A 26860-nucleotide genomic window follows, 5' to 3' on the forward strand; every position below is an offset into this window, starting at 1 on the left:
CCCAAGGGTCTTAGACTTGACTCCCAGTCAAGGGCATGTACCTCGGTTGCAAGTTCGATCCCCAGCCCCAGTTGGGGCATATGCAAGAGACAACCAATCAATGTGTCTCTCACATCAATGTTTCTCTCTCTCTTTTCCTCCCTCCTTCCTTTCCACTCTCTCTAAAACTCAATGGAAAAAATATTCTTGGGTGAGGATAAATAAAAAAAACAAAAAGCATACAAACAAACAAAAAGATGTGGGAAGAGGGTGTCCTTGAGTGGCTGGTTGCCAGTGAGTGCCAGGGATGCCGGCCTCTCAGCTCTCACTTTACAGAAGGGGAAACCGAGGCTGGGAGAGGGTGAGGGAATGCTCAGGGCCCACAGCCTGGCTGAATGAGGTGTAGGATCCAGTTCTCCTGGTTCTGGGGAGCAAGCAGCCCCCCGACCCCCACGGAGCAGCCTTTGGCCTCACACAGGCATTGGGAGCCCTTTATCCTAAGCAGGGCATGCACTTTCTAGCTCGGGCTTCAGCTAAGGCTCTACAGCTTCCCAGACCAAACCCGCACTTCCCTGTCTGTTTAGACAGCACACTCAATTTTTAAAACCTGACCTAACCAATCCCTGCAGGACACTGGGTTCTAGTTCTGAACGCAGACATCCCACAGCAAGGGTGGGGTATAGCATAAGGTTACACTCTTTTTAAAATATTTAGATTTTTATTGATTTCAGAGAAGAAGGGAACGGGGGAGAGAGATAGACACATCAATGATGAAAGAATGATTGATCGGCTGCCTCTTGCTTCCCCTGCCCCGGTGCCTGCCTCCCCCCACCCCCCACCCTCACCACACACACCCTGGGATCGAGCCCACAACCCAGGCATGTGCCCTGCCTGGGAATCGAACCATGACTTCCTGGTTCATAGGTCGATGCTCAATCACTGAGCCACACTGGCCGGGTTACATTCTTTAGGACTGAGGGGCACCTCTTTCCCCTGCACAGACAGCCCCTCACAGTTGAAGGTCATCGTCCCCTTGTCACGGACACCTCACCATTTCCACCCACTGTCCCCATTTCCCCTGACACACTCTCTCCCGCCTCCAGCAGTGGTCTCCAGCCCAGTGACCCTGCCTCTGGGCGCGCACCCCACAGTCCTCTCCCCATGCAGTCTCAGTGATCTTTTAAAGGTAAGTCGGCCCTGCCTAAAACCATCCGATGGTTTAACGTGGCATTTTGAAAGAAAGCCCAGCTTCTTTTCCTGTCCCTTTTCCTTGTCCTCACCTCCTCCCGCGCCCTGCCCCTCTGCTCCCAGGACCCTGATGGCCCCTCCTGCTCCTAAAATGTGCCAAGTGCATGCCCTGCCCTCCGTAGGGCCTTCCCCGCTGTTCCCGCTGCTCTTCCAGAGCTTTGCCTGCTGGTCATCAGACCCCAGTTAAAACCCTCACCTCCTGGGAGAGGCCTTTCCTCCCTGAATAACCCAGTGCCTCCGCGGCCATGCTCTCACACCTTCCTCTACTTCCTTCATAGCACTGACCTCTTTTGGAAAGAATTGGGCATTTACGTTTCTTATTTGTTCTCTGGCCTCTCCTTCACTTGCTGCTGTGTTAACTAGGTTTGGGTTCCAGAGCCGGAACCTGGTCTGTCTAGTTCCCACCGTCTGCCCAGGACCCACCCCACAGCCTGGCCCAGGTCTATGCTCAGAGGTATCCCTTGGGGAGAGATGGAGCTCCTCAAGGGGGGGGACGAGCCTGTCTGGCCCAGCCTGGGGGCCTGAGGGCTACGCTGCTATCGGGTGGGGTTCGCACACAGCTGCTGGCGGCCACGCTGCCACAGCCTTTCGGGAAAGCAACTTGACAGTTAGGATCATGGATCCTGAAACAGTTCCATGGTATTGGGCCAAAGCGATTTTCCTTCTGAGAGCCTAAACAAAGGGGAGAAATCGTAAATGTAGGTGGCAATTTATACAGAAATATTAGATAAAGCTGTGTGTGTGTGTGTGTGTGTGTGTGTGTATAAAAATTGTAATGTGTTTTTATAAGTTTGAATGATATCAAAGGCCTATGATGTAGTATTAAATGATAAGAAGAACACAGAAGTGTATGCACGGCAGTAATAGTGAATGATATGCATTTAGACGCTATTTGTGCCAGGGACCATGCCAAGGACTTCGCTTTTTCTTCCTAATTCTCTCAACAGTCCTGTGAGGCAGTTATTAGTATGTTACTGGCTGGGAAAATGAGACTTCAAGAGATTGAGGAAATCAGCAAATGTGACGTAGTTTATAAATTATAAAGTCAGGATTTTAATCCATTTTAAAGACGAAACCATACTCCATACTGATTTCAGCTTTGTAAAATTTTTTAAATGTTTGTGTCTCCGCACCCTTCAAAAAAAGACTAAGAAGAAATAAACCAAAATATTAACAAAGATTCCCTCTGAGTATTGGGATTATGAAAATGTTTCTTCTTTATAACTTCCCGTATTTAAATTATTTTTTTATAATGAGCACATATTCTCATACAAAGTTTTGAGTTTTATTAAAAAATAAGTTGTCATATACAAAAATGCAGATGAATAAATGGCTAAATAAAATGAGGCATAGTTACTTAATGGAATAGGATCAAACAAAAACTAGAAGAACTAGGGATCTATGTAGCAAAGTGAACAAATCTGAAAAACACAATTTTAAGTAAAAAAGAAAAGCAAATTGCAAAAACTTGCTTTATGAAGTCATTTTTGCAAAATTTACAAAACAACAGTATATGTCACTTGTGGTTGCTTATACATATGTAATAAATGCACAAAATCATACATGGCAATAACACCCACTAACTTCAAGATTACTTTTGGAGACAGAGAGAAGGGGAAATAATGCTCAAGCTTTAGCTATATCTGTGACATAACAAGAGAGGAAGAAAAAAATAGATAAAAATAAGTATGATAAAACATTAGCATCTGTTTGATATTAGTGTTATTACATTAGTCTGTGCGCTTTTATATAGATAAGATATTCATAATTAACAGTAAGAAAACTTAAACTAGTTTAATATTTCTATAAACTTGGGGTGGGGAAGAAATTTCTAAGTGTGAACATCAAAGACAAAGATTGTAACTGTAAGTTTGCTACTGTTATGAATCGTAATGTAAAAAGATGAATAAATTGGCTAGATAGCAATGATAACCTTTGTGCGAAATAAATACCATGAACATTAAAAAGCAAAAGATAAATTGATAAAAATATTTACAATATGTATGACATACCAATGTATAAATTAAATACATAAATCCTATAGAGAGGTCCTATATGTCATTAAGATAACGATAAAAACTTCAATGTAAAAATGAGCAGATGACATGGACAACCAAGTGATCTTGAGTAACACAACTGGTTGATAAATACATAATAAATATTAATAGCAAATGAAATTAAAGCTATGTTGTTTATCACCTTTCATTTAGCAGATTGGCAGAGATTTCTTTAAAACTTGATAAAAGCCATTGAAGAAGGACCAGGGAGATGGGCCTTCCATCACTGTGAGAGTGTAAATCAGGATTCCTTTTGTGGAAACCAGTTTAGCATCACAGATGAAGATCCTTAAAAATGTGCATCTTCTTCGACTTAGTCATTCCACTTATAGAGAAATAGCTTTAAAAATATTGAAGCAACAACTAAATATAGATTTTATAAGGATGTTTCTTACAGGTTTCTTTAGACTAGTCAAAAGTTGAAAATAACTTATTTGACCAATGGTAGTTAAATAAATTAATGTCAAGTCTTTGCAACGGCACGTAGTTAATAATATTGCTTCCAACTTTGTAGACTCATGCATGCTGTGTGAAATTCCTAGAGGACAATTTACAAAATATGCCAGAAGACTGAAACGTGATGTGCTCTCGGGCCAGCAATTGCACTTCTAGCATTTTTAAACTCATCCAAGATTAATGGGGGATGTGAAGAAGCATAAAACACAGGAACAAAGGACTTTTTTTTTTTTTAAATCCTCATCAGAAGATATGCTTTTCACTGATTTTAGAGAGAGAGAAAGAGAGAGAGAAACATTGATGTGAGAGAGAAACATTGATTGGTTGCCTCCTGCAGGGCACCCTGAATGGGGATCAAACCCACAACCTAGGTATGTGCCCTGACTGGGAATTGAACCCTCAGCCTTTTCAGTGGACAGGACAACACTCCAACCGACTGGGTCACCTAGCCAGAGCAGCAAAGGATATTTTTGCCACATTATATTTGATACTAAAAAGAAAAAAATGGAAACGACTTAGGTGTCTTACAAAAGCAATGGGTAAAATAAGTTTGATACAACCTTCTGATAATGTGCCTCGCAGCCTTACAATCAATGCTACAGGCAAAACAGGCGACAGGCGAAGATGGTCATGATACTCTCTTCTAAAGCAGGTCACAAAACAGGATGTAGATAATGATCCCAGTTTTGCTTTTTTTTTTTTTTTTTTTTAATGGCAATGGAAAGTTACATACCAGACTGTTAACCATGGTTATCTGGATGGTGGTATTGCTGGTAATTTTTATCTCCCTTTCTACTTTTTGAATTTCCTGCAACAAAAGCAAATTGCATGCATGGAGAGGATATTTAACGTGATTCATAAGAGAAGGCTGAGTTCTCCAAGTGTGGCCTGAATGCATAAAGATTTAACTATATTATTTTATATCATAAACTCAATCACCCTCATTCTGTTCTAAAATCCTCCCTAATTTTCTGATCAATTTCATATTTTTCACAGATATCATCACAAGTGTTTTATTTTTTACTACCTCACATACTTTGGGAAAGGGTAGAATCAGCCAGACTTCACAGTCAGATAGAATTGATTTTCAAATATCAGGCAAGCCCTTAAACCTCACTGAGCCTCAATTTCTTCATCTGTAAAATGGGGAGGAATATGTCTGCTGTTGGGGCTAGATACACACTCTACACGCAACACATATTCCTCCCCATTCTCTCTGTCTCTAGCAGGACAAACGTGTCTCTAGATCAGTGGTTCTCAACCTTCTTAATGCCGTGACCCTTTAATACAGTTCCTCATGTTGTGGTGACCCCCAACCATAAAATTATTTTTGTCGCTACTTCGTAACTGTAATTTTGCTACTGTTATGAATCGTAATATAAATATCTGATATGCAGGATGTATTTTCATTGTTACAAATTGAACATAATTAAAGCATAGTGATTAATCACAAAAACAATATGTAATTATATATGTGTTTTCCGATGGTCTTAGGCGACCCCTGTGAAAGGGTCGCTCGACCGCCAAAGGGGTTGCGACCCACAGGTTGAGAACCGCTGCTCTAGATCCACTCAATAATCACAATTAACAAAAAAAATGTCAGGGGCCTGAGACCTTTTTATCCTTTCTTTTTCTGTCTTTAACCTTTTCCAATTCATGTTCGAAAACATAAATTAGAGCCAGCTTTTCCAGTCCACGTGGTTCCCTGGCCCCTGAAACCTGGTAGAGGTCTTCCCCTCTGGTCACAAATCCCTTCTCTGGGTTCTGCTTAGCAACCGTTGGAGAGGCAGCTTCAAAGGATGGAATGATGGAGGTGGTGCCTTTTAAAAGAAATTCAGGTCAGAGGGATGTGTGTCTGGGAGGATCCCTGTGAGCCGTAGGGGGAGAGAGCAAGGCTCTGAGTGAGAGACGTAACTTAGTCCCTGCTCCGCTCTTCCATTTTGTCATCTCTGTCTACAGTCTCTGATCTGAGGATGACGATGAGGATTTTATTTAGCTGATAGGGTCCTTTGGAGGCTCTTAAGATGCTTTGTGTGAAAATACTTTGTGAACCGGCAGGTATCAGAGAGACGCTGTCATTGTTATTATAGAAAGGGACGTTATTTCCCATGTCAAAAACAATGCAGAAATATATTAAAGCGTAAAGGAATGTTTGTGTGGAGGACAGAAAAATAATTCATTCCCTTTAAAGGTGAGAGGATCCCTGGCAGGAAAACTACACACATTATTTATGAGGGACTCACATGAAGAAGTGCCCAAGGTTGGCAGGACTGTCTTTCAATCCTTGTTCACAAGTCATATTTCTGAAGCGCAGCCAAATAAAAGAAAGGGTCTTTGTAAAGTGGGGTTGGTGAGCTCTCTACATCAGCTTCTGTCAGAGGCACTTGTAAAAAAAAAAATGCAGATTCTGGGGCCACGCCCTGGACCTGCCTAGGCTGGGCCTCAGGAGTCTGCTAACTCCCGGTTGGTTATAACGCAAACTGAGAGCTTTGAGGACAGTGGTGCTAAGGAGTCAGAATTGAGTCCATTTAGGAAGCAGTGAACTTATTATTTAATTTTTTTAATGAAAAAAAATTGCAAGAAAATTTCAGAAACTGCAAAGCAGATTGAAGTCCACAGTCCCATCGATATAAAATACAGCAGTAGTGGTAATTACAACTTGGCATATCAGCAGTATGTTTTCATTATCACTATTGTGGGGTTTTAGAAAACATAATTTACATGTCTCCAATTGAAGGAATTTTATTTGGAGGCTAGTAATTATCACAAGAATTTAAATATCAATACAGTGCAATTTTCCCACACGATAGCCTAACAAATTTCAAGCTTCTCCATGTCAGCAGAACCAAATGCAGGTGACTCATTAACATGTGTCTGTGTTTTACTGAACACAGCTTCACAAAAATACTGTCTTCCTTCCTGAAGTTCTGCGCTACATCCTCAAACTTTTTACCACCTAAAAAATCTTTTTGCCCAGCCAGTATGGCTCAGTGGTTGAGTGTCAACCTGTGAACCAGGAGGTCACGGTTCCATTCCCAGTCAGAGCACATGCCAGGGTTGTGGGCTCAATCCCCATTAGGGAGCGTGCAGGAGGCAGCCGATGGATGATTCTCTCTCATCATTGATGTTTCTATCTCTCTCTCCCCTCCTCTCTGAAATCAATAATAATTTTTTTAAAAAAATCTTTTCTACCAACTTTACCACTGTGGGGAGTGAATTTCAATGGCAGAAACATTTTCACTTGACAAAATTGAAATAGTCACATGTATGTCTTCTCACTGCGCCTAAGTTGGCAGCCACGTGGACCAAAGCACACAAGTCATTCTGTTCACTTGCCCCTTGCCAGGGACCACAGGTGCACAGAGGCCCCTACCTACTCAGCCAGGAGTTACAACTCCATCGGGTCCTATGCTAGTACAAAGCAAATATTCTACTGGTATTTTAAAAGTATTACACAAGATGTTAACTGTGGTTGTTTGAATAACTCTATTATAAATTCACCAATCCAGCCAATAGAAAAATTCTGTTTTCTGAACAAGTTTTCTGATTCCATGTCTTTGGGAAAGCATTATTTCTCTATATCCAAATATTACCTGACCCTGAGGCACATGTTTCTGGTTGTTCTCTCTTTCTCATCCTTTACTCTAGCAACTTTCAGCTAACACATGTGAAAGGAATGGTGGAATTAGGGCGTCAGTATTTAGTAACCCCTGGTGGAACCATTAGCTGAAATGTTGATGAGAAGCTTTTCAATGGTGGGATCAAACCAGCATCACCTGAACTCAGATCTCTCTTAGCATCACTGAAATGGTACAGCCAGACAGTGTGGTCACTGCCTGATAGCATGTGAAACAGCCTGATAGTGTATGACATGGAGCACATGTCACCCCCATAAGACATCTCTACAAGAAAAAAGATGAACCTGAAGCAAATGAAGTCTATGGAGTTAATCGTATGTGCAAGGAATAGGGAGATAGAGGAACCGTTATAAGCTATCACAAGGAAGCAATATCCAGAATGCAGAACACTCGATAGGACCTCTAACCTGGTTTTTACAAACCGATGCCATGAAACAAACCAGAGTGAGGGGAAGAGGCAACTCTAGTAAAAAACGAATGTCATGCATAAAGCTTGTTGGAATCCTAACTAGAACAAACCAACAGCAAGAAGCCATTTTTTGAGACACCTGGGGAAATGCGATTATGGATTGGATTGTAGATCACCCCAAAGGAAAGGTAAGAAATCTCCATGAATCCCGGGGCCGTCTTGGAACGTCAGGATGCTCTGGAGCGGGACAGTGTCACCCAAGTTCCTATGGTCATCCTCTAGTTCAGTGGTTCTCAACCTTCCTAATGCCGCAACCCTTTAATACAGTTCCTCATGTTGTGACCCAACCATAAAATTATTTTCGTTGCTACTTCATAACTGTAATTTGCTACTGTTATGAATCATAATGTAAATATCTGATATACAGGATGTATTTTCATTATTACAAATTAAACATAATTAAAGCATAGTGATTAATCACAGAAACAATATGTAATTATATATGTGTTTTCCGATGGTCTTAGGCGACCCCTGTGAAAGGGTCGTTCGACCCTCAAGGGGTTGCGACCCACAGGTTGAGAACCGCTGCTCTAGTTGGTAGCTACTCAGTGCTTTCTCTGCTCTTGTTCTTTCCCACCCTCATCTTGTCTGGTTCCCATGACAACCATGGGAATGATGTATTATAGGCTGTTGGTCCTTGGCCTCCATAAAAGCCTACGTATATGCTCATCATATGTCAATATCACAAAAACATTTTTCATGTGTTGAATTGGTACTTGAGCACATCAGCTGGTGAAGGAACATTCCCGACCATCACCAGGGACTGCCACTGGCTGCCAACCGCTCAGCCTTGGCAGGACAACCATTTTCGTCTGGGTAGTCATGTTTGCACAATTGTTTTTAATATTTTGGTTCATTTCCCCCTAGCTTTACACAAATAGTCAGATAGTCATTGGAATTACGCCCATGATCATGGGTAAGTGCATAATTAAAAGACGTCTGTGGAAGGCTGACAATAGATTGTGAAGCTTTGCCTGTCAGGGAAGATGCAATTGAGAATTTCATAACATGGTCCAATTCTGCGGAAACAGAGCTGACCCTCCCCCCAAAAGAGGAAAGTCCATTGTGTGCTGTTTTCAGCATTCCCCTTTGAGTGTGCTTTCCTCAGGAAGGTTTTGTGGGTGAAATGATGAACAGATTCCCATCTTATAGGTAAGGAGACCGACTCAGATCCAGTCATTTGCCGAAGTTCACACAGCCACTGCATAGCTTGCTTTGAGTCCAGGTTCCTTCGAGCACCCACTCTCCCCGCTCTGGACCAGGGAGGAGGGAGGAGGCTTTCTGAGACTTTGCCTGAATTTCAGGGTGGCACTGGCCCTCAGGTCTCCTTGCCCCAGCAGCTCCACCAGCGGTTTCTCCCCTGGAGGGGAGGACTTTGAGGGCAGGGGCAGCCCCATAGAAGAGAGAAAAGAGGATCTGAGCCTGAACTGTGAGCCATGGGGGATGGAGCCCCAGGCCAGGCCACACATGTACCTGCGTTGGGTAGCGAGCTCCGGGCAGACAGCATCCTCCAGCTCCTGGCTCTGCCACCTTCAGCCCTTCAGCGGGGCTTCGCAAGCCACCTCCTCCTCTGTCTTCAGCTATAACCTAAGGATAATTAACCTACCAATGCTGCCGTGACTGTCAAATATATGTCAAGTGCTCTTTAACCTGTGAAGTGCTAGGCAACTGTAAATAAAGGGTTTCTAGTTTCTCTAGCTTTAGTCAGGCTGAGGCTGTGCTTCGGGTTTCAAGCATCTTCCCTGAGGCCAACATTGACCTCCCTGCTCTGGTCAAAGTCTGTACAGGGGTCTAATCCAAGCAGCAGAAACAAGCAGAAGTTCCCTCCCCGACCTTCCCATCCACACACAAGTACACACATAGGACCATGCACATACTTGCTCTGCTGTGCCCATACACCCGAGTGTGCATGTGTGTGCACTCTCGCACACACAGACATACACAAACTCACAGCCTCTCCCATCCATCCTTCACCCCTGAAAAGGAGGCCAGTGTCTTCAGTCCAGCAAAGCCACCTGCAGTCAGCAAAGCCACCAGGACCAGCATGTGTTGCTCTCGGCTTGTGCGTGGACTTGTTTATTTCCTGCCTCCCCCAGCCTGAAACGGCTAAAATATCACCGTGGGCTGGCAGCCCACACACCAGAGCCAGCTCTAGCTGTCGCCTGGCCTCCTGAGTAACTCTAGCCAGAGTGGAGGGGAGGACTTTGGGTGGAGGGACCTGCAGAGAACCCATGTATTTATAAAACCCATGGAAAATCACGTGTATATACACTGCTAAGGAGTCGAAAGGCAAAGAATTGTCAGCAGTGGGTGATTTCATTTTAGGCATTTCACTCTGTTAAGTTATTTAAATGTTCAATGATGTTGTTTAAGTGGACATAGATGTTTGCACGGGAAGTTGAAAATCGGCAGCGATATCGCTGACTGAAGAGGGCTGGTCATTTGAGCAGGCACAGAAGCAGGAGTCCAAGTCGGAAAAATTCTAGAAGCTGCTGCCTGCTCACCCATCATTGAGTCCAGATGCTGGGAGAGGTCAGCAAAGGCCTGTGGCTCAGGCTGCCCTGGCTGGCCGCTCGGTGGGGTGGCCCTGACTCCAGGCCTTGTGCCCCACTGTTGCTGGGCAGGTCCTTCACATTCTATTTTATGTTTCTGCTTGTACCGACAATAGATGCTTACTATTAAAGAATTCAAGGAATATATAAAAGTCACAAAAAAAGAAGATAAAAGTCACAAGAAGTCCTATCATGAAGAGTCACATGAAGTCCTGAGATAAACAATATTCACATCTTAGGAAATACCTTTTTGGGGCACTGCTTTGCATTAATGCCACCCACCCACACAGTTATTTTAACTTCCTATTTATTTGATGGGGGAGTCTCTCACCTCCCTTTTCTATGTTTACCGTGCCCCCCGCCCCCCCCAATAACCAAAGTAAACAACTTGGTGTGCCCCTCCCAAACCTCTCCTCACATAACATAAAGACACACACGCATGCCTGTTTTTCTCGCTCTTCAGAATTTCTAAATATGGCATAATGTCACGTACTTTGCCTCCTGCTTTTCTCATGTAATGGCGTGTTGTAAAAAATCCTCTTAGCCTCACTGGTAAAGACCTAGCACATTTTTTAAAATAGTTGTATAATATTTTAGAGACTTTTAGAGTGTGGATTTATTCACAATTCTCCAAATGGTGATCAATTACAAAGCTTGTTTTTGGTTTTTGCTGCTTCGACTTCCACTGAAATTAACGTTTTGATATTTCATATATTTCTATATAATGATGCTTTATTAGTCTGTGAGAGTTTCATAAAGTGGGAGATAAATCAAAGGGTATGTATAATTTTTAATTTTAATAGAACTTGACTGATTGCTTGTAAAAGGTCGGTAATATTTCATATTTTATTTGTTCAGTAAATATTTATTAAGCTCTTACACAATGCCAAGCACTGTTTTAGCAATTAGAATTCAACAAGGGTCCCAGACCTCCTGGAGGTTTCATGGAATGGGAAGAACATGAAATGACAACAATTTCAATAAATACTTTTGTACCAGAAATGTAGGAAAACACAATTATCCCTTGCTTTACTATCAACAATTGGTATTATTATTCTTTTCATTTTTCCCCAGTTTATTCCTGTAATTTGATATTTTATTATCTTAATTTTCATTTTCCCCATCAGTAAGTAATTTTAACATTTTTTCCCATGTCTATTTAGCTATTTGGATTTGTGTGGGGTGAATTGCCTATTTATAATCGTGTATTTTTCTATTGCGTGGGTTGTATGCTAGACCCATACTTCTTGTCAATGTTCATAAGCTCTGTGTATACTGTAAATATACATTTACCTGCTGTGTGCTTTGCAAACCTTTCCCCCAATCTATTGCTTATCTGCTGACTTCATGATGGTTTACTTTACCATGTAATGCCTTTCATGTTAGTGAATTTATCTTTTTGTTATGACTTCTTTTCGTCCTCTCAGCTTCTGCCTATTCTATCTCTGTCAATTCTTATCTCCAAACTCTGGTTCAATGAAATGCTTCCTAAATTTTCTTCCAAATAATTTTACTTTTGATGTTCTTGTTTAATACCCTGCAATTTATCTTTTACTGTGGGGTTTAAGGTAGGGGTCCAATTGTACTTTTCTAGGTAGATAGCCATTGTCCCGATTCCATTTATTAAAGTAAACCCTCAATTCTTCACTGAATTAAAGTGCCACCGTTTACAGTTCCCGTATGGACTGGAATCTGTTTGCATCTTATTGTTCTGCTCCACTGAGTATCTGTCTATTCCTATTCCAATTTCCTGCTGTTTTGATTGGTCTTCTTTTTCATCATTTTAAAAGTTAGGTTTAAAAATTACAGTTTTATCCAATTGAAAACTATAATTTTATTCATTTATGTTAGGAATAAGAAAGATGCCATAATCACGAAACAAAACAGATTGAAATAATTATAAGACAATGCTATGTAGAAGTTTTGGAAACAAATTGGAAAATGTGGAGGAAATCAAATATCTTCTATAAATCACATAAGACATCCAAATGGTGCAAGGAGGGGAGAAATGGGAACAGATAAAATCAGTGTGTGTCTGAAAGATACATTTCTGAAGAAGAAATTTAAAAAGTATTTAATGGCCTACTATTTAAAAGGGCCCGAGAAACAGATGACTTATTGGCTAAGTTCTATCTAGCCTTTAAAGAACAGATAGTCCCAAGTTATTATTACTATTCAAAACCAAAGGCAAAAAGACAGAAGGTTCCTTGGTATATGTTATGAAGTTATGAAGCCAGCATCATCCTAATGGCTAACACCTCATAGACAAATCCCACTTGGGAATAGAGATTCTCATTTGAAATAAAATATTTACAAAACCTATCCATCCATGTGTCAAAACCACTAATGTACAGTAACCAACAGCTTCTACTCCAAAAATACAAGGATGCTTTTATAACAGAAAATGTGTCAACATAATTCATTACATCAACAAATTTTAAAAATATTAATAGACACTAAGTAGACACCTTATAAAATTTAGTAGCTATTCCTAATATAAACCCATGATCCCTTATCCAAAATTCTGATACCCCAGTATCTCTGAAAACTAAAATGTTGACCTGTAACTTTGCACCATATTTTGTCTGATGTTAAAGTTGATCTGAACTGACACAAAGTAACTACTTAAATACAGAAAGTGTTATTTTTTTTTTTTTTTACAAATGTACAGTATTATATGTTCTGTAGGCAAAGCACACTCAAAAATAGTGTGGATTATTTGTGGCTCTCTGTTCTATATTCAAAATTATTATAGTCTTTTCTTTTTTTAAGTTGAGTTTAAGGAGAAATACTATGAGGCATGTACTAGTACCTTTAACTCTCGGGAAAAACAGCAACACATTACCATGTTTCATTGAATCTAAGACACCATTACTTAGAAGGCTAGCAGTTATTTTATGTATTACCGAAAGAGAAAAAAACATGCTGCTAATTATAATATGAGCCATCATCAATTGTAAAACATATTCCATTTTCAGAGATACTGAAATATAAAGGAGGTGTATCTCAGGATCTATGAAATATGGTGCAGACAACCAAAGGCAATCAGGAGTCTACCAGAGACCACACGGCTGGTCAGGACTCAAGGTCCCTTCCTCTATCGATGTCCGGGTCTTGGGGAGGACCCAGGTGTGAGGAGGAGTGTGGTGGTCTGGGGTCAGCCAGGCTTCAGAGTTGCTCTGTATTGATTAGTTGTTTGATCATGAAACAGCTATTTAATGCCTCAAACCACAGTCCTGGCTGGGATAGTGCTGGGATGGTACTAACACCTGCTTACACTTATTTAGAGAGTTGAAAGTGGGATATGAGATAGGGCTTGTGACATTCCTGGTCCAGGGTAAGCCCTCCCTCAACAGCAGCCCCTGGAATGAGGGTGGTGGTGAGAGTGGCCAGAATCTAGGCAGTGATGGCGAACCTTTGAGCTCGGCGTGTCAGCGTTTTGAAAAACCCAACTTTGTCACATATAGAAATTTTTTGATATTTGCAACCATAGTAAAACAAAGATGTATATTTTTGATATTTGTTTTATATATTTAAATGCCATTTAACAAAGAAAAATCAACCAAAAAAATGAGTTCGCGTGTCACCTCTGACACGCGTGTCATAGGTTCGCCATCACTGACTAGGGTGTTTCCCACATCTGTCATCCTGTGATTCCCCGATATTCCTGGAGAAGCTGCAATTGGCCTTAGACGCCTGTGCTATCTGTGTGCCCTAAATTTATGAAGTCTGACCCGAATATCTGAGTTGGCAAGGACCTGACACGCCCTAACGGGTCACGAGAGGAAGTGTGACTTTCCCGGGTGATGCAGGCAGTGGCAGATGACAACTAAGACCCAGACCACTGGACACATTGGTCAGACTCTTTCCAGATGCCAAGACTCCTACCCTGAGGAGGTGGGATGAGGGGTGGAGTCCACTCTAGGAGTTTATAATCTCTGTGTCCCAAGTCCAGTCATTTCTCCTCTCTGGGCTACTTCTCCCTGCTCTGGGGAAAAAAGATGGATGCAAGCTTAACCCACCAACCCCATTCTAACTTCATGTCTGAACCTTGACCTTCACCATCCCCCACGTCCACCCCATCTCTCTAATTGGCCACCGGGAAGGAGTTTAGGGGAGCTCTTCCGTTCGGAGGCTCTGAAGACCTGCTCACATCACCAATCTGCTGTTGTGTTCTCCGACAGGATGGGAGTGGTGAGCAGCAAAAAGCAGGTCAAGGAGAAGAGTAAGGGCCAATGGAGCCCTATGAAGGTCAGCACCCACAGCAGAGAGCCCCCACCACTGCCACCCCTGGTGAGTGATCGCTTCTCCCAGCTGGAGAGGGAGGGGGAGGAGGGAGAGCCCAGAGCACGTGTGGTTCCCTGGGGGCTGCTCCCAGGCTCCAGCAAGTCCCAGTGCCCTCTCCCAGGGCTCCCACAAATAGGGCCCCCCAACTCCAGTGCCACCTGAGTTCGTATTGTTGTTACAGATTGTAAAATATTTAACTGCCAGATTGCTGGAATTTAAACCTGTTAGCTGTACCTTTGAAGCAGGTTTCTTAACTCCCTTTAGCCTCAGTTTCCCCACCTGTAAAGTGGGTAGAATAAAAGTGCCTTTCTGATGGGGATGTAACAATACGCCATGTAGATACAAGTATGCAGTGCTATAATGTATTACCTTTAGCACTGAACTGTGCGTGGTTCGCCCCCAATAATTCTTAGCCAGTTTTCATTGGGCAAGGGCAGCCTTGAAGAGACAGGAAAATCAAAGAGGTGAGCTGAGCAAAGGGTGTGGTGGGGGAGAGTCTAGGGCAGTGATGGCAAACCTTTTGAGCTCGGCGTGTCAGCATTTTGAAAAACCCTAACTTAACTCTGGTGCCGTGTCACATATAGAAATCTTTTGATAATTGCAACCATAGTAAAGCAAAGATGTATATTTTTGATATTTATTTTATATATTTAAATGCCATTTAACAAAGAAAAATCAACCAAAAAGATGAGTTCGCGTGTCACCTCTGACACGCGTGTCATGGGTTCGCCATCACTGGTCTAGGGCATTTAGCAATATCTGCTGCTCTCAACTCTATCCAGAAGCTCCTGGATCATTGTCCCCTTCCTGGTGTGCCAGCATTCCAAAGAGCTCACTCCCCTGGGACGAGGCAACCTAACACGGGAGGGTGCTTATACTCACCTCCCCCACAGGCCCTCGAGTGTTCATGGAGCCTGTCTCAAAGTTCTGGTTTGTTTACAAAGTAGTTAGCTCCCTTTCTTGCTACTGGTTCCTAAAGATGCATTTTTAGATGACTGTGTGTCCCCCCATCTGGCCACCTACCCGCTTTTGATTTGGGGCAATTGGAAGTCAGGCCTGGACTCCTCTTTCCTGCTCTCTCTCTACCCCCCGCCAGGCACATCCAACTAGTCATCACTTCATCCCAACTGTGACCTAATAAGAGCGGTGACTGCTATTCCCATTTCTTAGATAAACCAGGCATCTTATCGGTGTCCCAACTTAGTGCAGGGCTTGGCATGTAACAATGAAATGTTTGTTGAATAAATGAATGATCAAAGGGCCATCGATTAATTATTGATTTATCCGACTGAGAAATTACTCAATAGGACTTAGATTCAATAACTTCTTCAGAGTTACATGCTAATAAGTAGTAGAGCCTGTAATATTTTTAACTTTTAAAAAGTCACATAATACATATCAATTATGAAAAAAAAATTGTAAGTATTCATTATCCCACTAGCCAGTGATACCGGAGTTAGCATTGCACAGGTCCTGCCTCCAGACCCTTTCCTTTTTTTAATTCTTTATTGTTTAGAGCAGCGATGGCGAACCTATGACATGCGTGTCAGAGGTGACACGCGAACTCATTTTTTTGGTTGATTTTTCTTTGTTAAATGGCATTTAAATATATAAAATAAATATCAAAAATATACATCTTTGTTTTACTATGGTTGCAATTATCAAAAGATTTCTATATGTGACACGGCACCAGAGTTAAGTTAGGGTTTTTCAAAATGCTGGCACGCCGAGCTCAAAAGGTTCGCCATCACTGGTTTAGAGTATTACATACGCCTCCTTTTCCCCCCATGGACCTCTCCCCGGCCGTTCCAACCCCCCAGCACATGCCCTCCCCCCAGACGCCTTTCTTGTGTGTTATTTATGTGCTTATATTTTTAGTGGAACCATAATACTATACATACCATTTTGCAAATTGCTGCTTCAAATTTGTGTTTAATAAATACCAAAAAAAAAAGGATTATTGATTACAGGTTGAAGGCAGGAGAATAAAATGAACACTTAGTGCAGTCCCTCCCACCCTCAGAATTAGAAAGTGACCCATCGCACGGAAGGCCTCTGCTGTCCCCCAGTCTGTCCCCCTCGCCCCAGGCCCCACTATTCTGATGTGCTTGCTCCTTAGCTTTGCTTCTTCTGTAGCATCCTATATGCATATTTAATTTAATTTTGCATGTTGTGAACTTTAAATCAAATGAGTCCAACAGCAAGGATTCTTCTGAGATGTGGGTTTCAGATCTGTGTTTTTCATTGGGAGCATCATCCATGTGGATGCATGTAGCTATAGCTCCTTAGCTGCCACAGCTGTGTAGGACTGCTTGCATGCATATGCCCCAATTTATCTATTCTTTGGTCATTGGTCATGTAATTATTATTATTATTATTATGTGTTTCTGCTGGGAGCAATGTTGCACATGTTTCCTAGTGCACATATGCAAAAGTTTCTCTACAGGGCATATACGTAGGAATATATTAGTTAAGTTTTAAGGAAATACATTTTTAAAAATATATTTTTATTGATATCAGAGAAAAAGGGAGATGGAGAGATAGAAACATCCATGATGAGAGAGATACATTTTAAAAATAATTTTTCTTAAGAAAATTCATCATTTAATGGCAGAGGCAGGATTTTAAGCCAGGTGATGGGGTGTTCCTCCCTCCCCCCGACCACCACATCCATTCCACAGCTGCCTCTTACAGAGTTGGGCATCCCTACATACCCCTCCTCTAAATGTATATATAAGGTCCGGGCAAAGATGGCAGGTGATCCGGGGCTTATTCGAGATGGCACTGGTACCTGTGCAAACTCCTGTGCCAACAGGGCAGCTCCCACACTCACAGCAGCCTCACCCATCGCCCTGCAGGCCCTGCCCAGCCACGGGCCTTGAACTAACGCAGAGGGCATGTGTTTCTGCTCCAGGTCCTGTTTAACCACCTGGCTCCTGCACCTCCCGACACACACCCGGATCAAGGTAAGAAGGGGCTGCTTTGGAAGCTGAGGCTCCTCAGGCCTCCTCCCCAGGCTCTGGATTTATGCAGTTAGAACAGGAGCTCAGTCGGGACAGCTTCCTGGAGAGGAAGGTGTGTGGGCCCCTAGAGTCTTAGGGGAGACGGCTAGGGGAGGCTGAGGGAGGAGCCTGTGGCCCAGCTCTGACCCAGCCTCGCTGCCCTTGGGGGCCTCTCCGGCAGCCAGGCACCGGTTCCTTTAATGTACCTCGGTGGGCATTTGTAAAGGACTTTACAAACTACAGATGAGCACAACAAGACAAGAGTTACAGTGAACACAAACAGCACCATGAAACCCAGGCTTTCAAAGATCTAACTCCCAACCTCAGAGGGTGAGGACCATGCTTCTGAGTCCTCCTCCCAGCCCTCAGTCTGTTGCTGTTTGAATTACCACCCTGTTCCTCACTTTCAAAAGTCCCCTGCTGACCTTCTAACCACTCACTACACCAGGGGTGGGCAAACTTTTTGACTCGAGGGCCACAATGGGTTCTTAAACTGGACCGGAGGGCCGGAACAAAAGCATGGATGGAGTGTTTGTGTGAACTAATATAAATTCAAAGTAAACATCATTACATAAAAGGGTACGGTCTTTTTTTTTTTTTTTTTTTTTTTTTTTTTTTTTAGTTTTATTCATTTCAAACGGGCCGTAGTTTGCCCACGGCTGCACTACACCCTCCCGTGCCCATCTCCACTTGCACTATAGAGGTGACATAGCAAATCTCCTCGAGGGCCTTCCTGAGTCCGGGGCTCAGACCTCAGGAGGGTCTCACTCTGAAGTGGCGTAGGGGAGAGCAGAATGCCGGCCTGGGCCTACGCCATTCACTCACTCACTCACTCACACAGAAGGCACTGAGCGAACAGGACCCAGAGCTGGCTGCGTCCAAGCACTGGGGAAGCCGTATGAGACGTGGCTCCTCTCTGCAAGAACTCAGAGTCTGTCAGACTCATGAGCAAGGTGTTGGAGCCGGGGTAGTGACCTCACCTGGTGTCTCTCGTCCTGTTGGGGATCACAATTAATTAGCTTCAGGGCCATCCTCCACTTCCTGCCAGAGGGGGCAAATTTCCAGGAAGAAAGTCTAGGTCAGCGGTTCTCAACCTGTGGGTCGCGACCCCTTTGGCGGTCGAACGACCCTTTCACAGGGGTCACCTAAGACCATCCTGCATATCAGATATTTACACTACGATTCATAACAGTAGCAACATTACAGTTATGAAGTAGCAACGAAAATAATTTTATGGTTGGGTCACAACATAAGGAACTGTATTTAAAGGGCCAGAAGGTTGAGAACCACTGGTCTAGGTGAAGGAAATAAACTAACTGCTTTTGGTACAGGAATTTGAATCTCAGAACCAGAGGGGCCTCTGTCATCTTCTCCAACCCCCTCTTCCCAGCACGGGAAGGTGACCAGCCCACGGTCACGCCAAGCATTAGCGACGTCACCCTCGGGGGAGCTAGGTGGTCTCCAGGTGACCTTTTCCGGGTGGGCCGTGGCCCCTCACAGCTGTGCAGAAAAGCCCTCATCAGCTGAGAGATGCCATGCAAGCTCCGGAGCCCTCTCTCCACCTCCGTCCTAGGGACCACCAGCAAGCAGGGGGCTGCCAGCCAGAAGCACCATGATGGGACCTGGGCATGGCTGCAGGTCCATGTTCCAAGACCACTGCTCCCTTTGGATCAGAGGCTGGAAGGGACAGGTGGGGACGGGAAGACAGGAGAAGCTCACTGCCTCCAGGAGATAAGGGATCAGCCCACACTAGTTTCCAGACTTGGGTCTTTGGGCATCAGGTCCATGCAGCTGATCTCCCTAAACACTGGGCTACCCAGTCCCTTACACACTAGCCTAGTCTAGGCCTGAGGGTCTCTAGGTGGGGTCCATAAAGGTAGTCACGATGGGCTCAGAGGGGCAGTATGCCCTTGTTCCCAGCAGCAAGCTCAGGAGGTCAGTCTGCCAGACAGAAACGTCTTCTGCATCAGTGAGTGAGAAGGCTCACCATGGCTTCCCCTCTATTCTTACCTTTTCCTGACCCTCTTAGTAGCCAGAAGGTGCTCACAGCACAGGCTTAGCCCAGCCCTACCATCAGTCCCGTGGACCTGAGCGGTGGCCATGTCTTCCTTGTTCCCCCTAGAAGAGCATTTCGTGGTGGCGCTGTATGACTACATGGCAGTGAATGACCGTGACCTGCAGATGCTGAAAGGGGAGAAGCTGCAGATCCTAAAAGAGTAAGTTTCCAGGATGCTGTCTCGTGGTCAGAGGCCTCTGCAGCTCCCTATCAGAGCAGGACTCCCACCCATCCGCCCACCTGCCTTATTCCACCCGCCATGCTCTCTTTAGCTGCCTCCAGAATATTCTCTCCACTGCCCAGCCCCAGGCCCAGGTACCCAGCACCTTCTTTAACTTGACCCAACTGTCTTTCTTCCATCTGCCTTTCCAAAGTCTTGCTGGTGAGGGGGTTTCCTGCTCCGCTGTCAAAATCCTACTCTTCCTTCGAAGCCCACCTCTAATGCCACCTCCTTCGTGCAGCCCTCCTGACTCCCACAGTGTTCGCCCATCACAGCGTTGTGTTGGAGTCAGTGGTGTCAGTATTTGTCTCCCTCCCCAGACGAGCTCTCGCGCGGGATTCTAATGCAATCGGCCGTGGTTTATTCCCACTGCTCCTTCTCAGAGACTCCTCCAGAGTCTGGTCTCACACATCTGATTGTCCTGAGGGCCTGCTTTGTTCTTGACGTTCTGCAATGACCTTGAGCTAACAGCATGCAAACCCTGACCTTTTGGCCGCCCGTGGGCCCCCGTTCCTCCTGTCACCAGCAGCCCTCCTGTGTTGTCTTTCCTGTCCAGCCCCAACTCGCTCACTACGTTCTAAAGACGCCCATTAGTCAAGAGGAAGGCTACTCAAGAGGGGCCCTAGTGGGTTGGCCAGGCTGTCTAGACCAGTGGTCGGCAAACTGCGGCCCCTTGAGTGTGGCTCTTCCACAAAATACCACGCGGAGCGAGCACGTACAGTGCAATTGAAACTTCGTGGCCACACTCAAGGGGCCAAAGAGCCGCATGTGGCTCGCGAGGGACACTGATCTAGACCAAATGTCCCCTGGAGGCTGTGCATCCCCACCTCTCCCCTGGGCCAGGAGCACCGTGAGTTTGAAATGGCCCAGGTAGTCCCACGTCACTGAGCAGCTTGCGCGGGCTCCCTCTCACCTGCCAGGCTGTCTGCCTCTGTGGGTCCTCTGCCCCACTGCGAGTCCTGGGGGGCTGTGAGCTGCCGCAGAGAGGCACCCGTCTGAGCCACCCTCTCATTTATGTTGTTTCCTTCTTCCCTTAGGTCTGGAGACTGGTGGTTGGCCAAGTCTCTCACCACGGGAAGAGAAGGCTATGTGCCCAGCAACTTTGTGGCCCGAGTAGAGACCCTAGAAGTGGAAAAGTAGGTGGACAGACAGAAGGCCCCTCAAAGCAGAGGCATGTCCCCTGCTTCTGCCACGTAGGGTGTGGCCAGACAGTGGCTAAAAAGTGAGCCAGTGTGAGCCCAGCAGGAGGGAGCAGGAAAGGGACAGGGAGCTGGAACTCCTGGAACAGGCTTGACGATGTTTCAATTGCTGCGTGATCCTGAGAGAGTCGCTCCTCTGTGAGCACCTCACTCCCCCATATGAGAACCGACCTTTCCTGGCTCACCTGGACAGAAACGTCCCCATGTCCCACGGCCTTGCAAGCTAACAAGGAGGCGCTGGATCAGCTCACACTCCCCAGTGCCTCCCAGGGCTGGGGCCTGCGGGACTCCCAGGGTGGTGGCTCATTCAGAATTGGATTATCAAGGAGCAACATCCTTATAACCCCCTGGAAGGTCCGCTGTGGGCCTCAGCCATTCATTCACTCACACAGAGGGCATTGAGCCAACAGGGCCCAGGGCCCGGCTCTGTCCAGGGACTGGGGAAGCTGTAAATGAGTAACACATGGCTCCTCGTGTCAAACTCAGGAGCAAAGCATAGGAACCGGGTTAGTGGCCCCACCTGGTGTCCCTCGTGCAGCGATGGTAGGTAGCCCTTGGGAGGGTTCCTTGTCTGGCACTCCCGGCCCTGGCCCGGCCCGGGAACAGCATGCACTCCCACGCTGACCAGTCCCTGCGCAGGGGGCCATGGTGGGAATCAGACTCTGAGAATCTACTTCAGAGACCGACTGCAAGGAGAGTGTGCTCTGAGAGTAGGCGGCTGGGTGCCTTTTCCCAGAGTGAAGTTAACAAAGGGCACCCATATAATGGTTTTGTTTCACTTCAAGAAAACAGTAAGTCCAGGAGTGGGAGGAAAGGGGAAGACGACACCAAGGGGCATGCGTGGACCAAGCTGGGAGGAGCGCTGGCTCAGGGTGGCCCTGGGAGCAGGGACACAAATTTTATTTCCTGGGGGCAGAGGCACAGCTTAGGAGGGAGGTTTGGAGAAGAATGACCCGAGGAGCGTGGCCACTCGCTGAGGCTCGCCCGCCTTTGACCTTTTCCAGGTGGTTCTTTAGATCAATTAGCCGGAAAGATGCCGAGAGGCAGCTTCTGGCTCCAGTCAACAAGGTGGGCTCCTTTCTCATCAGAGAGAGTGAAACCAACAAAGGTAAGCAGGGGCAGAGCCCTTCCCTCCCTGTGTGCTCTGGGCGGCCCCCGCCTGAGGCCTGGCTGCTGCCAGGGCAATGCCAGTCAGGAGAACCTGGCAGCCCCCAGGCCCCAGGCTCCCAGTTCAGGCTGGATTTGGTTCCCTGTGGTTGGCACGATGAGAATGGACAGAGGTTTGGCATTCAATTACACACACACACACACACACACACACACACACACACACAGCTCCATTCACGGCCTTAGATCTGCAGCGAGTGGAAACACCAGAGCAGCAGACGCTGGACACAGAGAGCTGCTTATCGCACACTGTGAGGCTCAGGGGAGAGCCCTCAGCCTCATGCGTCTCAAAGGGTCGGGGCTGGATTGGAGGAGAAAGGGTGCATTGATGAGTTGGGGTGCTCTGTGCAGACTTCTCTGTGCAGAATTTCCTGAAGTGCACCAATGGATGCATTTAATTATACACACACACACACACACACACACACACATGCACACAGGGTGGGGCAAATGTAGGTTTACAGTTTTTCATATGGGAAATAACTAATAAATAATAATACAAGAATAAAGCCTGTTTCACGCACTCACAACTGCAAACCTACGTTTGACCCACCTGGTATGTATATTGCCACTATTCCATTTTAATGGCAGAGCACCTGTGTCCAAGAATGAAACCTATGTGTTTTGCTCCTTTTGTAGACTATTTTAACACATACAGAAGTAGAGAGACTAGTATAATGGAACCCCTTGTACCCAACGCCCAACTCAGCCATCTTGTTTCATGCATATCCCCACCCACACCTATTATATTGAAGCAAATCCCAGATATGTCATTTCACCCTGGAAGGGATGTTTTTCTCATTGCCTGTGGCTAATGTGTCCTCCTCCTGACCTCGGTGTGGAGGAGGGAGGGGTTCTCTAAGGGTGGCGACCTCCTCCTTGCCCCCTGTGGGAAGCTAGTCCCAGATGGGCACTGGCCAGATGCAGCTGGGCTGCAGGGTTATCCAAGCATCGTCACCCCCCACACATACACCTATGCATGCACACACACACGCACACACACAAGCCCTCAGAACTCCAACGCAAGATCCCTCTGTCTACATCTGTCTACAGTGGCTGTAAGACAGGGTAGAAACTCAGAAGCAAGGGGACAGAGTCCTAGCTCCCTGTGGCTTCCAGTTGTCCCTTAGTGTCTCTAGCCTCAGTTTATCGGTATGCATGTGAGCACCCCTTAGTCCAAAAGCAGGTGGACTTTTGGGGTTAAGAAATCTCCGTCTCTAGGAGCCCAGTCTGTGTGTCCAGCACAGCCCAGAGGCAGGGCAGGGGGTCTGGACTTTGAAGCAGGAGGTGCAGATTTTGTTAACCTGAAGCTGATAGGACTTGGGGGTTCCTTTAAGAAGAATACCAAATTGTAAAAAGATAATAGCAGATCCTTGATGAGCCTGGGCAAGTGAGGGACCAAAGCCGTGAACTTGGGCAGTGGTTCTGGCTGGAAGAGAGCAGGTCTCCTGGGCTCATCATGAGTTTGTACACGCAGAGTGCCAAGGAAATGGGGAGGAAGCCCTTTGTCTTGCTCTGGTGGTGTGAACTCATTAGAGCCACTCTCCAATTCCTTAAATTCTGGGGCATAGTTGCACCTACTAGGCGCAAGGTGGGAGAGACAGTTTGCAGCCTGCAATTGGGGCAGGGGTTGCAGGCATGCTGTGGGCTGTGGCCAGAGCAAGGCGCCTAATGCGACACCCACCCTCTTCAGGGTCCTTTTGCAAGTAGGTGATGAGAGAGGCACGATGGTTAAGGCAGATGGGAGGGGAGAAAGAGTTTGAGACAGAGCGATGGTCTGAAAGGAAAGGAAATGCCTGCTGACACAGTACAGCCGAAAATCAAGCGTCACGTCCAGAAAAAGAGGTGTTCAAGCCTGACACCTGGTGGGAGGGAGTGGTACTGCTCGCGGTAGGCAAGTCCTTAGGAAGGACTCCAGGGCTCCCAAGCCTGCTGCTTAACTAGCAGAGTGACCAGGGCCAAGCGACATGCCCCTTTGGGCCTCGGCCTTCTTACCTCCAAGTTAGAGTAGGGGCATGACCCAGAGAGGCGGTCAGAGGCATTTTATGAAAACATCAGGTTAATGGGAAGAAGTTTCTCAACTGGAAACTCTTGCTTCCTTAACTTACTCTTAACCCCTGGCATCGGCTAGGCGTTATCTGCAGGCAAACATTAACACAGATGACAAAACACCCTGACGTGTGAGTGGATGTGAACAGAACCCCTGGGAAACAGCTGGTTATGCTCTCCCGCCCTGGACAGGGGTGCCTGAGGTTGAGATTTGGTGTTGCATGGGTGAGTTAGAGTCAGCCTTTTCAGCCAGAATGAATGAATCAATCAGTCAACCTTTTAGTCCCTCTAACAGCTCTACATTCTCAATATTCCATGGCAAAGGGTCCCCGAGTGACCAGGTGCCCGTCCTGCTTCCTAAGAGAATGTCCTCCCTGCTCCAGAGTTCTTGGTGCCCTGGCTGAGTTGGGGAAACTCTGGCAGGAACATCTAGAACAGAGTCGGATGGAGCTGGCAGGGCAGGCTTCCAGGAGACCTGAGGTTGAGATGAAGGAAAAGGCAGCCCAGGATGGAAGTGGTCAAAATGGAGAGCAGAATGCAGGGAGCTTTTCCCCAAGGCATTGAAATGAAGCCTGCATCCCAACCCAATTCTCCCTCTTTATGCCTCACTTCTCATGCCTGTGTGTTTATTAACCCTCCAGGTGCCTTTTCCCTGTCTGTGAAGGACGTGACCACCCAGGGGGAGGTGATCAAGCACTATAAGATCCGCTCCCTGGATGAAGGGGGCTATTACGTCTCCCCCCGAATCACCTTCCCCACACTCCAGGCCTTGGTGCAGCACTACTCTAGTAAGACGGGGCATGTGCTGGGGGTGAGGACCTGAGCCGGGCAGCCCTTGTATCTCTTTATTGCTAAGATCTCGAGATTGAGAATCATTGGTGCTGCCTTGGAGTTGACACTGTCAACATAGTGATTTAAAGTCTGTGTGCTTAATCCCTTCTACTGGATCAGCATTCAACAACCTGGAGTGGAACAAATATTTTCATCTTAGAGAGAATCAGGTTGATGCTAGCATGCCTTGCTTTATACCAGTGATGTGAACCTTTTGAGCTCAGCATGTCAGCATTTTGAAAAACTCTAACTTAACTCTGGTGCCGTGTCACATATAGAAACTTTTTCATATTTGCAACCATAGTAAAACAAAGATTTATATTTTTGATATTTATTTTATATATTTAAATGCCATTTAACAAAGAAAAATCAACCCAAAAAGTGAGTTCACGTGTCACCTCTGACACGCGTGTCATAGGTTCGCCATCACTGCTTTATACCAAACAGTTGCAAAGAGCTGAGTGTGCGCGTGTGTGCGCGCGCGTGCACATGTGTATAGGAGCACTTGGGGTGGGAGTGGGGCTAGCAACAGGTGGTGCGGGACACAGCTAAGAGAGGTAAGGCTCTCCAGGAAGAGATGTGAGCCTGGCTGCTCTGGTAACCTCCAGCCCCATTTCTTCTTCTCTAACACAGAGAAAGGGGATGGCTTATGCCAGAAGCTGACCCAACCCTGTGTGAGCCTGGCTCCTCAGAACCCCTGGGCCCAGGATGAATGGGAAATCCCCCGGCAGTCTCTCAAGCTGGTCCGGAAACTCGGATCTGGGCAGTTTGGCGAGGTCTGGATGGGTGAGTGTGCAGTATGCCGGGAGCCTCTCGCCCTGCCCTGCGTCCTGACACACAGAGGGCTCAGGATTTGCACAGTGCATCCTGTTTCCCCAGAAAGGCTGTGAGGGAGAAGGGACAGAGGCAATGATACCCATTTCACCAGTGAGGTGATGGAGGCATAGAACTCTGTTCCTCAAATGCCAGAGGGAGGCTGAGACAGGCTGGCATCTGACAAGATAAGCTGACGCATCCATCACCCTCAGAAGCTGTACATTCCAGCTCAGGGCCACTTCCTAAGGGCGTGGCTCTAGCCTCAACCCCCAGCCCACTTCCCAGCATCGGATGGCTCCCAAAAGCTTATGTAGGTTTTGGTTAAGGGATCACCGCCCACAACCTCTGGGACTTCTGAATGGCTTCTTCATTCTCTCCCCACCCCGCCCCGTCTCCCGGCCCAGGTTATTACAGAAACAACGTGAAGGTGGCCATCAAGACCCTGAAGGAGGGAACCATGTCTCCGGAGGCCTTCCTGGGCGAGGCCAACCTGATGAAAACGCTCCAGCATGAAAGGCTGGTTCGCCTCTACGCCGTAGTCACCAAGGAGCCCATCTACATCGTGACCGAGTACATGGCCAGAGGTGGTGCCCGTGGGGGCCTGTGTCCCTCAGACAGACGCGGGGACGGGGAGGCTATAGGCTTAGGGGCTGAGAAGGCAGAGGCCCATCTGCTGCCATGGGTTTGCCTGGCAGGGGACCTGTGCAGGGGACCACTGAGCCATGGGCTGAGTGGATTAGCCAACACACTGCGGGTCTAGAGCATCCCACAGCCATAGGGGACATAGGGGAAGAACAAGACAAGTACTAGTCAGTGGCTCTCTAGAGCTGTGTC

The 26860-nt window shown here is 46.2% G+C and overlaps 1 protein-coding gene across 1 annotated transcript in view; it reads left to right on the forward strand.

The window, feature by feature from the left end:
• BLK (BLK proto-oncogene, Src family tyrosine kinase) overlaps nucleotides 1-26860 on the forward strand; it is a 49415-nt gene that overhangs the window by 15533 nt on the left and 7022 nt on the right. Inside the window, exons 2-9 of the mRNA XM_081092896.1 lie at nucleotides 14584-14692; nucleotides 17601-17652; nucleotides 19811-19904; nucleotides 21002-21100; nucleotides 22168-22271; nucleotides 25021-25167; nucleotides 25844-25996; nucleotides 26431-26610. Coding sequence (XP_080949022.1) covers nucleotides 14585-14692; nucleotides 17601-17652; nucleotides 19811-19904; nucleotides 21002-21100; nucleotides 22168-22271; nucleotides 25021-25167; nucleotides 25844-25996; nucleotides 26431-26610 — 937 coding nt within the window. The 5' untranslated portion in view covers nucleotide 14584. The remainder of the gene's footprint in view (nucleotides 1-14583; nucleotides 14693-17600; nucleotides 17653-19810; nucleotides 19905-21001; nucleotides 21101-22167; nucleotides 22272-25020; nucleotides 25168-25843; nucleotides 25997-26430; nucleotides 26611-26860) is intronic.

This window comes from Myotis nattereri (genome assembly GCF_964212035.1).
Source record: "Myotis nattereri genome assembly, chromosome: 5".
Classification (NCBI taxonomy): Eukaryota; Metazoa; Chordata; class Mammalia; order Chiroptera; family Vespertilionidae; genus Myotis; species Myotis nattereri.